General features: G+C 42.5%; 1 protein-coding gene across 4 annotated transcripts in view; it reads left to right on the forward strand.

Moving 5' to 3' along the window:
- The window catches only part of LOC149170318 (methionine aminopeptidase 1D, chloroplastic/mitochondrial-like), a 320955-nt gene that overhangs the window by 210104 nt on the left and 95769 nt on the right, over positions 1–15082 (forward strand). For all 4 annotated transcript variants that reach the window (XM_089428985.1, XM_089428982.1, XM_089428983.1 and 1 more), the window contains one exon: positions 2584–2631. In XM_089428985.1, the coding sequence (XP_089285111.1) occupies positions 2584–2631 (48 nt within the window). The remainder of the gene's footprint in view (positions 1–2583; positions 2632–15082) is intronic.

Raw genomic sequence — 15082 nt, forward strand, 5'->3', positions numbered from 1 at the left:
ATCTTGGCATTGAAGTAACCCAACATCCAAAGTCCATATTTCTTACTCAAAAGAAATACATTGGAGATTTGTTGAACAGGTTTGGCATGACAGAGTGCAATCCTCTCACTACTCCAATGGAACAAAACTTAAAGCTCACATCTATTGAAGGAAAGGAATTTGAGGATGCAACAAAGTATAGACAACTTGTAGGAAGTCTCAACTACCTAACTACTACCAGACCAGACATTTCATTTGCTGTCGGAATCCTCTCCAGGTTTATGCAAAAGCCTTGTGAGGGACTTTGGTCGGCTGCAAAAAGAGTTCTAAAGTACTTGAAGGGAACTCAAGACTTTGGAATCAAGTACACACAGGCGGATGACTTCAGCTTGATCGGATACTTTGATTCAAACTTCGATGGAGACAAAGAAACTGGGGTATCTACTTTAGGATATGCTATGAGTCTTGGATCAAGAGCTGTCTCCTAGAGATCACGCAAAAAATCAGTTCCAGCAGATTCCACAACAGAAGCAGAATACGTGGCAGCAGCTGAATCAACAAAGAAATTGTGTGGCTCAGGAAAATTCTTGAAGATTTGCAGGTAAAACAAGTACAATCAACTTCACTCATGATTGACAACACCTCTGCAATAAAGTTGGCCAAGAACCCAAAATTCCATGATCGAACAAAGCACATCAATACTAAATATTATCTGATTCAACATCATGTTGAGGCCAAAACAATCCATCTCCGTCATTGTTCCACAAATGAGCAAATTGCAGACATCTTCACCAAAGCGCTTGGAAGAGAAAAGCTTGAACGATTCAAAACAATGCTTGGACTCACCAACATCCCTTCAGATTAAGGGGGGGAATGTTGACACCTAATCCTTGTGATTGAGTAAATATATGTAAATAAATAAATGAAAAATGTGAACAGTCATCGGGAGATGAACTGAACAGTCTCTCCCTCATGTATATAACAGACCTACTTGATTGAATGAATAACACGAATTAGTTTTCTGCCAAATGGAGTAACTGCCTGGCCTGACAATAGGGTCTACCCCCTTAGCTTGCTGTAGGGAGACAGCTTAAACGGAGAGATTGGGGATCAGGGTGACAACCCCCGATTTGAGCGTTGTCGCGGTGCCTAGACACTCTGTGCGACAACACTTATCAATCTGAATTCTTCTTTATATGAATATTTCAACTTGAGAGTATCCTGTTGTGTCATTATGAATACCTCCCTAGTTAAAGGGGAGTGTTGAAAATGTAACTAGTGTCGGCCTTCATAATGTAATAAATTTTTTATCATTGACATATTTATTATTATTATTTATTTTTGTTCAAAGCATGTTTTTCATACTCATAGGAGTCAAAAAGAGAAAAAAAAGAAATTATTTTGGGTCAAATAAAATGTACTTGATTCATGTCCCATTTGGACGTTTGTAAGAAAAAGAATTTTGAATTTTTATTGAGTCAAATTCCACCAAAATGTACAAGTTGGCCCTCCTTGGGAACAAGTCGGTTTGGGCTTCCAAAAGGCACCTATTCGACCTCCTGGATAGATATATATAAAGGACAATTCAACCACTTTGGAGGACACTCACTCATGATCATCATACATATCTTCTGCACCTAGTTAGTGGAGAAAAGGGCGAAGAAAGAGAAGAACCAAATTTTTCTGTGATCATTGCAGGCCCGAAATTTTAGGGCCCAAAAGTTCAGGAACTAAATTTCAGGGAGACTAGTTTGACTTATGTTGACTTTTAACTTTGGTGGTGACTTGGAGGAGGGCTGGACTTTTGGAGTTTTAGTGGCAGTTTTGAGTCTTGGTCTTGGTCTTGGATATCTCATTTTGATCTGATTCTATAAGAGAATGATTGTTTTTTGGGTTTTGCCCCTTGTGGGGTTTTTCCTTGGCTTGGAGCCTAATTTCTGGTGTCTTGTCTTTTGTGCACTATGATCTCTATTTTCTTGTTTTGAATGGTAATTGCTTGATGAATAAGAAAGGAAAAATAAAGAACACTAAATAACTTCACAAGTAATTACCATGTTGAGAAATTCTCCCTTGCATTGGAATTTCAACATCACTTGCACTCTTTGGGCTTACGATGGTGCTGCTAAAAACGAAAATGTGTATATATGTACCCCTGCTGGAAGAGGGGTATCAGGCCTCAAATGGTAGTAGAGTTGCTTCAAAGGGCAACTGCCCTCTCCGTCAAGCAGCTTACATTTGGAGCCGAGGCTCTTCTACCTTATAGTCTATGCCCTCTCCCTGATAATTGGTTTTCTTCATGTCTTGGAACCATGAGAGGTTAGACATTACATATTATCTTTCTTATTGTTTTCACTTTTGCTTGTTTAGGGAGCGGCTTCAGCACACCCACTTTGTATCAACTTTTTTTAATCACAGTTCTCTTGACTTAGTTTTGGTGATTTGTTGGACATTAATAAACTTATCTCTCATGACACAGTTCTCTGTTGGGTTGTTTCTTATTATTAAGCATTCCTCTTTTTCTTTTGTGATTCATCTTTGTGAGTGTTTCAAGTAATACTAAAATTTTTATTTTTCGTTTTGTATTTCTTCTCTCTTTACTCACAGATGATGATCAGCCTGGCTGCATGATGGTGGGACAAACCTTTGCACTTGGTACGTTGCACTAAATTGAACTAAATGCATAGTTACAACAAAATGTATGCAAAAGGATTTTGGTGCGATTTTTTAACTTGGTGATTTATGTGCTGTCAGTCAGCTTTCATATTTGTTTGTTATTATTTTTGTATCATTGCCTGATATCAAGTTACATTTCTATTTAGCATGCGTCTCATTTTCAGATTTTTTTCTTGCTTTACAGATCTGAACTATGAAATATGAATACATGCCATCTTATACTAATCTTCAGGCATCCAAGTTGGATGTTTTGTAAAATTTGTGGATTTATTTTTCAAACTCCTATCATCAAGTTTCTTGCATTTTGTGTAGCTGTTCATTTTGTATTTCTAATTGAGCAATGGGTGTTGAAGAAAGTGTAACTAGGTATGGTCTTCATAAATGTAATTTTGATATTTGTACTTGTAAAAGAAAAGAATTATTATTTTTGTCATTATCAAGAATGGGGTTGTCGCCCATTTGATAGGTCAAGCACATGTTTGAGTTCTTCTAGGAAAGTCAAAGAGTCAATGTAATTGTTGAAAACCCATGTGGGCATGTTACACTATGTAAATCTATGTATTAGAGTCAAAGAAATATGTCAAAAGAGATCCTCCAAAGCAAAGACAAGTCTCCTCTTCAAGTCGGCTCAAAGAATGAATTTTTGGTGCACTTAAAGTCAAGTCGGCCTCACTAGCTCAAGTCGGCCCAATAGGAGGGACAAACTCCTATATATAGGGCAGTTCGACCTCACAAAATTATCACTACTCATCTCTGAAATCAGCAAAGAAGGAAGGATGAAAAAGAGGTGCGAAAAAAGGAGCATTGAGGTGATTCTAGGGCAGCGAAGAAGAGTAAAAAGAAACGAGTTTGGGAATACTGTTTTAGGGTCTATTTCTGTCACACGTGCGAAGAAAGGAGAGCAGTTCTGCAGTCACATCAGATCCACAAGGTCAGCAACTTGATAGAGTTCGATTGGGCTAAGAAGAGACCCCAAATAGGCCTCCATCTCAAGAGGAGGTCCCACATCTAGCGAAGGAAAGGAGCAAGAAAAAGGGTTTATTTCAAGCCCCAGATCAGCTACACGTGCGAAGAAATCAGACCTGCAGTAGGTTAAGAGGATCAGCCTCTCAACTTGGAAATATATCTCAAGGAAGGTCTCCCTCTCTAGCCTAAGTATCAAGGAAAAGGAAGATTGCCAAGCGAAGTAGAGAAGGAAAGGAAAACACCAAAGAAGAGGTCTCTAAGGAGACCTAGGGTTTTTGCAGTTGCCGAAAAAGAGCTGTCAGTTGCTGGAAGAAGTGCAAAGGAAGAGATCAAGGTGCAAAGCAGAAGAAGGCATTGATTGAAGGACAAAAGGAAGAGAGGCTGTATCTTGTGCTTGGAGGATCTACCGGTCAAGGGTCTAGGGTTTGGCATTTGTCAATTAAAACTTCAATAAGAGAAATTTGCATAAGGGTTTCCCTCTCTAGGAGAGAGAGGTTTTTCCCTGGTTGAGAGCCAACATCTTGTGTTCTTGTCTCTTTTGTTTTAGTAACTGTTTGATGAAGTAAGAGAACACTCACTAATAATAATAAGAGAAGATTATGCTAATAAGAAAAGTAAAAAGTACTTCACAAATTGCTATCATCGTCAGAAGAATCTCATCCTACCTAGATGCCCTAGATTCTTCAACAATGAGAATGTGAGGAGGATTACGATTATAATTTCTGTTAACGGGATATCGATATGGATACACTAGATTTTTTAAAAGATAGGGTCCAGATATTGTGAGGAATCAATAAAGTACTTTATATGTGTGTGTGTGTGTGTGTTCCTTCTAGAGTTAATAATCAAGATTCCAAACCATTCAAGAATCACAGTGTTAGAACTCATTACCTCATTCAGCTATGATGTTTCCATGTCTATAACGTTGTGTTTAGAGGAGATTTCAGGTTGGTATAAGTACTCAGTAAACAAATTGTAAAATAGCCTACAGTCTGGTTACCATTTTCTTTCTACAGTTTTAAACTCATTTCTCTTGCACTGCAATCATCTCAATATACATAATATTAATATCCTTGAATCAAGGTAACATATTGGTTTCTCAAGTAGTGTTACGATGTTATGTGAATGGTCTCAACAAAAATTACATCAATAGTGGCGCCTGCTCTTGTTTATCATCACACATGCTGAATATATGGAAATGGCCATTATTAGAAGAAAATCTAGCATCTTAGTGATATATCTCCACAAGTGGCAATGATTTACAGGTAAGGAATGCTTCTCTTATTTATATGAGAGATATAGCACCTCATTGTCTAAAAGTCCTATAAACATAAAACACTGCCTTTTTCTCTTACAAACCCTAGAAATAAGGCAAGAATGGATAAACTATCCATGATACAACACTGTATAGGTCTCAAGACACAAATGATGCCTCATAAATGAAGAATAATGCTCAGAATATCAAGTTGACCCTCATAGGTGTGTGCTCAAAATAATGATTTACAGGTAAGGAGTGCTTCTCTTATTTATATGAGAGATCTAGCACCTCATCGTCTAAAAGCCCTATAAACATAAAACATTGCTTTTTTCTCTTACAAACCCTAGAAATAAGGCGAGAATGCATAAAATATCCATGATATAAGAGTGGATAGGTCTCAACACACAAATGATGCCTCATAAATGAAGAATAATGCTTAGAATATCAAGTTGACCCTCATAGATGTGTGCTACAAGGCCACAGATGTGGCATAAACGCTCTCTAAACTTCCAAAGTGGACGGATCTCCCTAAGTAGTGTGTAGAGGCTCCAAAAGGTGAAACCTTGCCTTCTAGGGTTCCAAAATTTCATCACTAAGAATCACAACATGCCCCCAAAGGTATGGCATCATGATCAAAGTGTCCAATCATCATGAAATGGTACCACGTCCATCACCAAGGTGCAACATCTCATCTAATATTAAGTGATAGGAAGCCTCCATAAGAGTACCAAGGTATTAGATGGTCCAATGCAGTGTTGCATGCCTCTTATAAGACCCGCGAGTACCCATGGGTCTTGATGGGTTTTATAGCCAGAAAGGTCACTCGCATAGAACCTGTGGCTTCTACTCGTACTCGCCAAAACCTGCTCAAAAATTAACTACCCACATTGAACCCATGAAGAACCGCATAAGACCTGCATAAGACCCGTGGAGACCCTCAAAATTCGATTATTTATTTATTTATGTAGATCACGTGGAGGGAAAGGGAAAATAAAGGGAAAATTTTGTGGAGTCTTATACAGGTGGCCGAGTCAATAGCCAGACGAGTCTTATACGAGTATGAGTCGTGCAACATTGGTCCAATGATCTCAAGGAAGGTAGAATGGCCTCAATCAAGTGTGGAAGAAGACATCATCAACGTCATCCAAACGATCATGTTTATGCAAGCATCATCATCAAGGAGGGGCTCCAACCATCAATGTATGTCCATCCAATGTATGTATATGAATCAATGCAATGTAAAAGGTGAGTCATGTCCATTGTAAATTCCATCGGTAGATAACATTAGGTATCTTCTTCAAACTTCACACTAACATATGACTTTATGCAAATTTCCAAATTGTGATATCCCTTGTTTTGTGAGCTGCTATGGAGATAGCCCTTAGTCCACTTGGTCCCATGGGCAAAAAGGGGGTAAATGAGAAAGGGATCACTTTTTGGCACATTAGCACCTTATACTTGGGAAATATGAATAATAAGTGGGTTCCATGTTGAAAATGGTCACTTAAGTTGTGGACCACATAGCTAGCAAGTTGCACCACTAGGAGGGGGTTGAACTCACATGAGGAGATGGGGCCACCCAGGGGGTCAAATGGGCCCATGAGGTATATAAGGGCAGAAAAGGCCACACCAACTCATGTTTTGACTATCACACTTATGAAATTGACCTTTGTGATATGCTTAGCGGAAGGGTTTGGATTGTTGTTTAGCACAAGGGTTTTAGGCTGAACCTTGTTGAATGGTGTTGTCATTGATGCCAACCTTCGTTATTAAACACTCTTAATATTTGTCTAGATTGTCATCAATTAGAAGCTCCATTAGTCAAAGCCTTTGGAAAACCCTAGAAGCCCCACACTTGATGAAGATTTTGTGAATGAAGATATGTGAGTTTGCCCACCAACAGATGCTTCTTGTCATGCCAATTGCAACAATATATGGCACACCCTGAGACTCCCTACAGTTTGAGAGAGATATGATTGTTTGAATATGAAGCACCAACTTTGTGGTCAAAAGCCCCAAACAAGGCAACTCTTCTTTGGCTAAGACAATGTTCATGTCATGAAGTTCTTCACCAAGAATTAAATTTTATCTATATATATATATATAGATATATATATAATGGAAAAAGGTTGCTTATGAAAATTTATTAAAAATGGTGAGGGGTTTTGGTTCTAAAGGGATTTGAAATTTAAATTCAAATTAGCCCTCCAAAGTTCATATTGGTTTTAAGATTGGGTCAAACATTCAAATTAGTTTCCCTCCTTTTGAAATTCGGCTAGCTTTCTCTAGCTCTATAAAAAAAGAGGCATTTGCTCTCCAAAACATATGATTTGAATGAACATCTAAAGAAAGAAGCTTTGAAAATTTTCTTTCGGCCCTTCCTTTTGAAATTCGGCTAGCCCTCTCTAGCTCTATAAAAAAAGAGGCATTTGCTCTCCAATACATACGATTTGAATGAACATCTAAAGAAAGAAGCTTTGAAATTTGTCTTTCGGCCCTATGGAGAAGTGACAAATCATAAGAGAGGTCTCAGTTGTTTGATCTAAGGAACAATGAAAGTCTTGTGGGGTATTGGCTTATGTTTCTGGGATTAAGGGTTTCGTTGGCTTTGCAGGGAATTCACATTAGTTCAAGGGGTTGAAACTTACTCCAAGCGTAATTCAAAATATCATTGTCTACGGTCAGTAAACAACACTAATTACTTTGCTTCATCTTGCTACTACAACACTTCTAGGCTCGTGCATCTATGGTTTGACTGAGTTGTGTTTTGGCCCTTGGCTAGGGCAGTCATCTGTGCCAAGAACAATCTGATATATATAGTGATAGCGTGAACTATAGTGGCTTTTGTCAGAAAGGCAAAAAGATTCTCTTATATTGATAATTACTTGTGATATTCTTGTAGTCTTATTATCTTCTCTTTATGTTCTTTTATCTTTGTTTCATCAAGCAATCATCAAATCAAAACATGAAGATCAACGACACCAGATGTAGGCACTCAGCTAGGGCTAAAACCCCTCTCTAGGGGAAAACCCAATCAAACTCTTCCACTAATCAAATTGAGATAGACCAACACCTTAGACCTAACAAAAGACTCTTCTCACTCCACCAAGTTAGCCCTCAAATTGTCCTTCTAGACTCCAAAGATCCCCTGCAACATTATCGCATCAACACTGCATCAAAGACAAAATTTTTGCTCAACTACTTCAGAATTTTCGGCCCAACTACAGTACTGCAATTTCGGCCCTTTCAGCAACCCAACAACTTCGCACGTGTGAGACAAAGAGAAAACTCGTTTTCTTTTGCTTGACAAAGAGTTCCTTCTACTTTACTATTCTTTCCTCCTCCTTCCTTGAATTTTGCACCCTTTTTCTTCTCCAACAATTGCAGAATGATTTGTTGTGTATGTACCCAAATGAGGTCGAGTTGCTCCCTTTATATAGTAGTGAATATGTGAGGTTGAATTCCCTTGATGAGGCTGATTTGGTGGAGAAGACCTAAAAGACCTATTTTACATTAAAATGAATTTCTTTCTTGATAGATGAAGCCCAAGAAGGGTCGGTCTTTTACATGATGACAAGGACTAGGACTCTTGACATAAACCCTAGAAGCCTACATGGAGGCTTTGACCTAAAAACCATTGACCCAAACATAAAACCCATGCTTTAATAAGTCAATTTCTTTTATGATAAAATTTCTTTTTCTTTCTTTTGACAAATACATTACATTATGACTCAAATACAACTATGAAGACCGACACTAGTTACATTTTTCAACAGCTCTGGCCTTATTGCTTGATTCTTCTTGAAGGCATAACCTTGTGTAATATTCCTAACCTAGAATATTCCTCAAACCCCAGCAAAAACTCCAACCAAATATGTGCAAATGATATAATAACCCAGAAGTGATAAAATAATAGTGGAACAACATATAATAATGTAAATTGGAAATATAATCAGATACAAGAAATGCAAATCCATTTTATTATACTGAGGAATAAAATGAGTACAAGAGGTGATTAGACAGATGGCACCTCGACTTGCACAAGGCAAGTGAAGAAATACTTTCAGAATGACAAGAATGGCCTCTCTGCGTGGATACTGCTACTGTGTTGCTAGAAAACAAATGATGATTTGGAGCTGCTCCCCTCCTTGGAAAAAGCTGAAACTCTGGATTCGAGCTCTACTCAAGAAACCCAGAAAAACCCAGAAAGCTTTCCTGAATGGCCAATCCCTGAAAAACACCCTCTTGGGGTTCTGCGCAGTTCCTCAATGCCCTGCGTTGCCACTGAAGAAACCCCTCTAAACTCTGCCTGAAACACTGCCTGAAACCCTGCTAAAATCCTCCAATGAGACAAGAGCTGGACCCCTGCTCAATCTCCCCGCATAACTCCACCTGCAAAACCCCAATCCAGCACTACTACCAAAAAGAACTGCGTCCCTCTCCAAGTGCTGTGCAGACCTCCAAAATGTTGATGAAACTACTGCTGAAATGCTGATAAAACTACTGCTGAAATACCGATAGAAATACCTTACCCGAGCAGGCACTCGAAGTCCCCCGGGGCTAACGGTGAGATCTCCGAACGGAGAAACTCAATGCACTAAAAAATGCTGCAGACCAGCTAAACAGCCAGCGTGCTCAAAGGTCGAAACGACTAGCTCAAAATGCACATAACTCAATGATCCAAAATGAGGGGGCTCCTCTCTATTTTATAGCCTCTGCCTCTCACAATCCCTAGGCTCACCTCCTCTTGCGTGCTTCTCCTCTTGCCACGTGTTCTTCCCTCCTGCGCAGTCTCTCCATGTGTCTGCGTGGGCTCCATTTCTGCGTCTCCCTTTGGCCCCCTTGGCTCCCCTTTAAGTCACAACATTGTGCTACCTAGGAAGTGACTTTTTATTCTAAAGTGAGTTATGTCCCCCTTCTTCACTTTTTATTTACAGATAACTATAGAAGGCAAAAATTGAACAAAATCAAATATTCCAATTAGCCATAGCTAATTAGGAATATCACAGTCTCCCCCGGCAAAATGTTGCTTGTCCTCAAGCAACTGAAGTGATGGATGCTGCAAGATCCTCTCACTCTCCCAAGTGGCATCCTCATCTCGCAAATTATTCCACCTCACCAAGAATTCCCGGACCGTCCTGCTCTGCAACTGCCTCTCCCTGGGATCAATGATAGCCTTCGGCTGTAATAGCAAATGCCCCTTGTCATCCATGGGTGGTAGCTCATCTGTCACTGTCACCTGCTGCCCCAATGCCTTTTTCAGGCATGATACATGAAAAACGTTATGAATCTTGCTGCCTTGGGGCAGCTCCAGCTCATATGCAACCTGTCCAACCCTGCGTATCACCCTGTACGGCCCATAAAAGCGGGGCTTGAGCTTCTCAGCCCCCTTCTGCTTTAGTGACGACTGTCGGTATGGCTGTAATCGTAGGTAGACCATGTCCCCTACCTCGAACTGTCTCTCCACCTAACCCCTGTCGGCATACAACTTCTGCTGATTCTGTGCTGTAGCCATGTTATCCTTGAGAGCTCGGAGAATATCCTGACTCTCTTGGATCCAAATCTTGGCTCTGGGAGCCTTGCTATCACCAAACATCACGTCAGCAAAAGATAAAGGATGATACCCATATAAGGCATAGAATGGTGACATACCAATGGACATGTGATGTGAAGTATTGTAGCAGTACTCCCCTAGATGTAGCCACCTCAACCATGCTCGCTGCTGCCCACTGACATAGTTATGCAAGTAGCCCTCTAGCCACTTGTTAACTATCTCTGTCTGCCCATCCGTCTGTGGGTGATAACTGGTACTCGGTGTCAACTCCGTCCCCACCAACCGGAAAAGCTCCTGCCAAAACCCGCCCATGAAACGACTGTCCCTATCACTAACGATGGTCTTAGGAAGACCATGTAGCCTGAAGATCTCTCTGAACAATAGCTCAGCCACCTGTGCTGTTGTATAATGTGCGGATATGGCAAAGAAATGTGCGTACTTCATTAGCCGATCAACGGCGACAAAGATACAATCCTTGTCCTGTACCATGGGCAACCCTGTGATGAAGTCCATCGAAATACTCTCCCATTTCCCCTCCGGAATGGGAAAAGGTTGCAATAATCCTGCGGGATGGCTCATCTCCCCCTTGTTCCTCTGGCAAACATCGCACTCCCTGACATGCTAGAGTACGTCCTCCTTGAGGCCCTTCCATGAGAACCTCTCTCTGATGGCCCTGTAGGTTTTCGTAAACCCTTGATGGCCTGCCAATGGTGAGTCATGTGATGTTTGGAGTATCTTCTTCTTGAGCTGAGACCCCTCAGTCAAGAAGATTCGATCCCTGTAATAGATGATCTCATCGATCACTCTGTACCTGTCATATGCCACTTGTTTGTCCAGAATCTCACATGCAAACCTGTCCTTGGTGTACTCTACTAAGAGTCGAGCCCTCCAGTTTGTATCCAGGCTCATAAGAGACAACATGGCTGGTCTACGTGAACGGGCATTTGCTACCAAGTTGTTCTTACCCTTGACATACTCAATGTCAAAGTCATATGCTTGGATCTTGCTGATCCACTTCTGCTGCCTCTCCTGTAGCTGCTTCTGCTCCAAAAAGAACTTGACGCTGTTGTGATCAGTCCTCACCCTGAACTTGTTACCCACCAGATACTGCCGGTACTTAGCCAATGCATGCATGATGGCCAAAATCTCCTTGTCGTATATAGAACACAACCTCTCGTGCGGAAGGAGTTTCCGGCTCTCGAAGGCTATAGGGTGGCCTCCCTGCATCAATACTGCGCCAATCCCCTTTCCCGACGCATCACACTCCAAAACAAAAGGCTGCGTAAAATCTAGCAACGCAAGCACTGGGCAGCTGCTCATAACCTCCTTGAGCCTGTCAAAGGCTTGCTGCGCTGTATCTGACCAACTGAATGCCCCCTTCCTCGTCAAATCTGTCAGGGGTGCAACAAGCTGCGAGAAACCTTTGACGAACTTCCGGTAGTAAGTACAAATGCCAATGAATCCTCGAAGTTCCGTCACATTTCTCAGCTCCGGCCATTCTTTGATGGCCCTGATCTTCTCCTCGTGGACCCTCACTCCGTCCACCCCTATGATGTGTCCCAAATACAACATCTCTGTCAACCCAAACTCACACTTGGAGAGTTTGGCATAGAACTGCTGCTCCTGTAAGATACGCAATACTGTCTCAATGTGTTGGAGATGCTCGTCCCAAGTCCTGTTGTAAATGAGAATGCCATCAAAGAATACCAATACAAACTTCCTCAAGTGACTACGGAAGATGTGATTCATGCAGGACTGAAATGTAGCTGGGGTGTTGGTTAGCCCAAAAGGCATCACCAAGAACTCAAAGTGCCCATAGTGACACCTGAAGGCGGTCTTGGGAATGTCCTGCTCCCTCATGCGAATCTGATGGTACCCAGATCTCAAATCAATCTTTGAGAAGAAACATGCCCCTCTCAACTCGTCCATCAACTCATCGATCCTGGGTATGGGGTACCTGTTCTTCAGGGTCTTCTTGTTCAGGGCCCTATAGTTAACGCACATCCTCAATGTACCGTCCTTCTTCTTCACCAACACCACAGAAGAAGCAAAAGGACTCATGCTCGGTTGGATATGCCCAAGAGCCAGCACCTCCTGGATAGCTTGCTCAATCTCATCCCGATAGGCCTTGGGGTGCCTATAGGGGTTGGTGATCACGGCTTGTATGCCCTGCTCAAACTCGATGGTGTGCTCAAACCCCCAATCCGGCGGTTATCATGGTGGAATCTCCCCAAACACTATGGCATACCGATCAAGGATAGACTGTATCTCTGGATGTATCGTCTGCCCTGTAGTCCCTGCCTCTGATGCACGCAGCTCCACTACCCACTCTATGTCTCCCTTCTAGAAGACTGCCTCCATCCGATGAGCCGAAACTGTCTGAGGCGGATATGTGTGCTGTCCCCGTATCTTCTCATGCCTCCCTGTCTTCTCATCATCCCACTCCATCTCTAGGGTCTTCCAATCCATCGTGCCTTCCCTCGAGTGATAAGCCACTGAACACCCAGTATCATGTTGGTGTTCGGAATATCGACCACGAAAAAGTGGTCAGTCAACATGTAGGTGCCCATCGTCACTGAAAGCTTGGGAACATATCGAGCACACATCATGGTCTGATCTCCTGGGACCAAGATTGAAAACCCATCGAAGCTCTCTGTCTGTATACCTCTCCGCTCAACCATCTTGGCATCAATGAAGTTGTGGGTCGCCCCACTGTCCACCAAAACTGATACTTGCTGGCCACGTACTGTCCCCCGTACGCGTAGCGTCAGATATTTGGGTACTCCTTGCAATGCTGCAAGGGCCTTTCCGGTAGGTGCAAATGATGCACCTCCTGCTGGTGGTGGTGGAGGTGGTAAAGGTCCCTGTATGGCATGGCTATCTCCTGCCTCCCCATCATCCTCGTCATCCTCTTCTCCACTACTCTCGGAGAAGACCTCAATAAAATGTGCTTTACCAGCAGCACATCTATGTCTCGGTGCCCACGACTCCTGACATGTGAAGCACAACCGCTTCTTCTTCAGCTCCCTCCTGGCATCATCATCAAGTTGTACTCGTCCTGGATTCCCCTTTGGAGGTGGTCCTCACGTCCTTACCCTTAGACTGGAAAGTCTGTCTCTGGGGGTAAGTTGTCTGGGTCCTGGGTAAGACATCCTGTAAGTCCTGGGTCCTGTTGATAGCGCCTTGGAGTGTGGCTGGTCTAGTGGATCAGACTAGACCCCGAAGTGGCTCTGCTAACCCCTCAACATACATATAGACCCTCCGTGCCATGGATAGGTCTAGCACCATCACGGAGACCCTCAAGAAATCTGTAATGTAGGTCTCTGGGCTCCCTGTCTATTTGAGCCTTGTCAGCTCAACGAAATGTTGCTCTGGATCCCTCCGATCAAATCGCTCCATCAATCTCTTGGTAAACTTGGCATATGTCGTCACTGTGGAGTGCCCAAGTGTAACCATCCCATGAAACCACCAATCCTGGGCCTCGCCATCCAAATGAAATGTTGCCACCTTGATGGCCTATGCCTTTGACATCTGGTTAAGCTGGAAATAAATGTCCAACTTCTCCACCCAAGACTTTGCCGAACTGTTTGATGAGCCATCAAACGTAGGCAAGTGGAATCTACTCGCTGCACGGTGGGTGTCGCCATCATGGTAATGCTGGTATCCTCTATGATGGTCGCGGGGTCTGCTATCCTGCTGGAGCTGAACAAAATCTCTGAATGAGAGGGCTTCCCTGAACTCCTGCCCATAAGCCTGGTACTCTACAAAATAATCGCCCATATGTCCGGGCTCTGCCTCCTGCTGGGCTATGGCCCCTGTGTCTGCTCCTAAGAAAGTGGGAATGGTAGAGTGTGTAGGGGCATGTGAGGCCACCTGTTGCGCCGTATCATGCTGCTCTGGCAAGTGATGGGATGCACCTGATCTCTCACCAATCTAAAAAACTTGTGGGCTCTCACGCTGTCTGGCCTCAACTGCTGTGAATCTCTACCCCATCACCTCAATCTGCCTCGACAAATCCTGCACTGATTTGAGGAGCATATCCGCAAATCTCTTCCCGTCCTCATCGGCCATTTGTTCTGCATCCACTACTGGCTCTCTCTATTCTGCATCTATCACAGGCTCCACCTGTTCTGCGTCCACCACAGGAACACAGTCTCCCTCCCCGTAGGTATTCTCCAACCTACGTCCAGTGTCTCTATACCTCCTACCTCTGTAACAAATGTAGGGTTTTTCCTCTGGTGTCATAGATTGCTAGCTCCACAGGCTGAGCCAAATCTATGCTCTGATACCACTGTAATATTCTTAACCCAGAATATTCCTCAAACCCTAGCAAAAACTCCAACCAAATATGTGCAAATGATATAATAACCCAAAAGTGATAAAATAACAGTGGAACAACATATAATAATGTAAACTGGAAATATAAGCAGATACAAGAAATGTAGCAAGAAATGCCAAGCCATTTTATTATACTGAGCAATAAAATGAGTACAAGAGGTGATTAGACAGATGGCACCTCGACTTGCACAAGGCAAGTGAAGAAATACTCTCAGAATGACAAGAATGGCCTCTCTACGTGGATGCTACTACTGTGCTGCTAGAAAACAAATGATGATCTGGGGTTGCTCCCCTCGGAAAAAGTTAAAACTCTG

Source organism: Pinus tabuliformis, chromosome 4_2 (assembly GCF_031772625.1).
Source record: "Pinus tabuliformis cultivar Carrire ecotype Pingquan chromosome 4_2, CPIR1, whole genome shotgun sequence".
NCBI lineage: Eukaryota > Viridiplantae > Streptophyta > Pinopsida > Pinales > Pinaceae > Pinus > Pinus tabuliformis.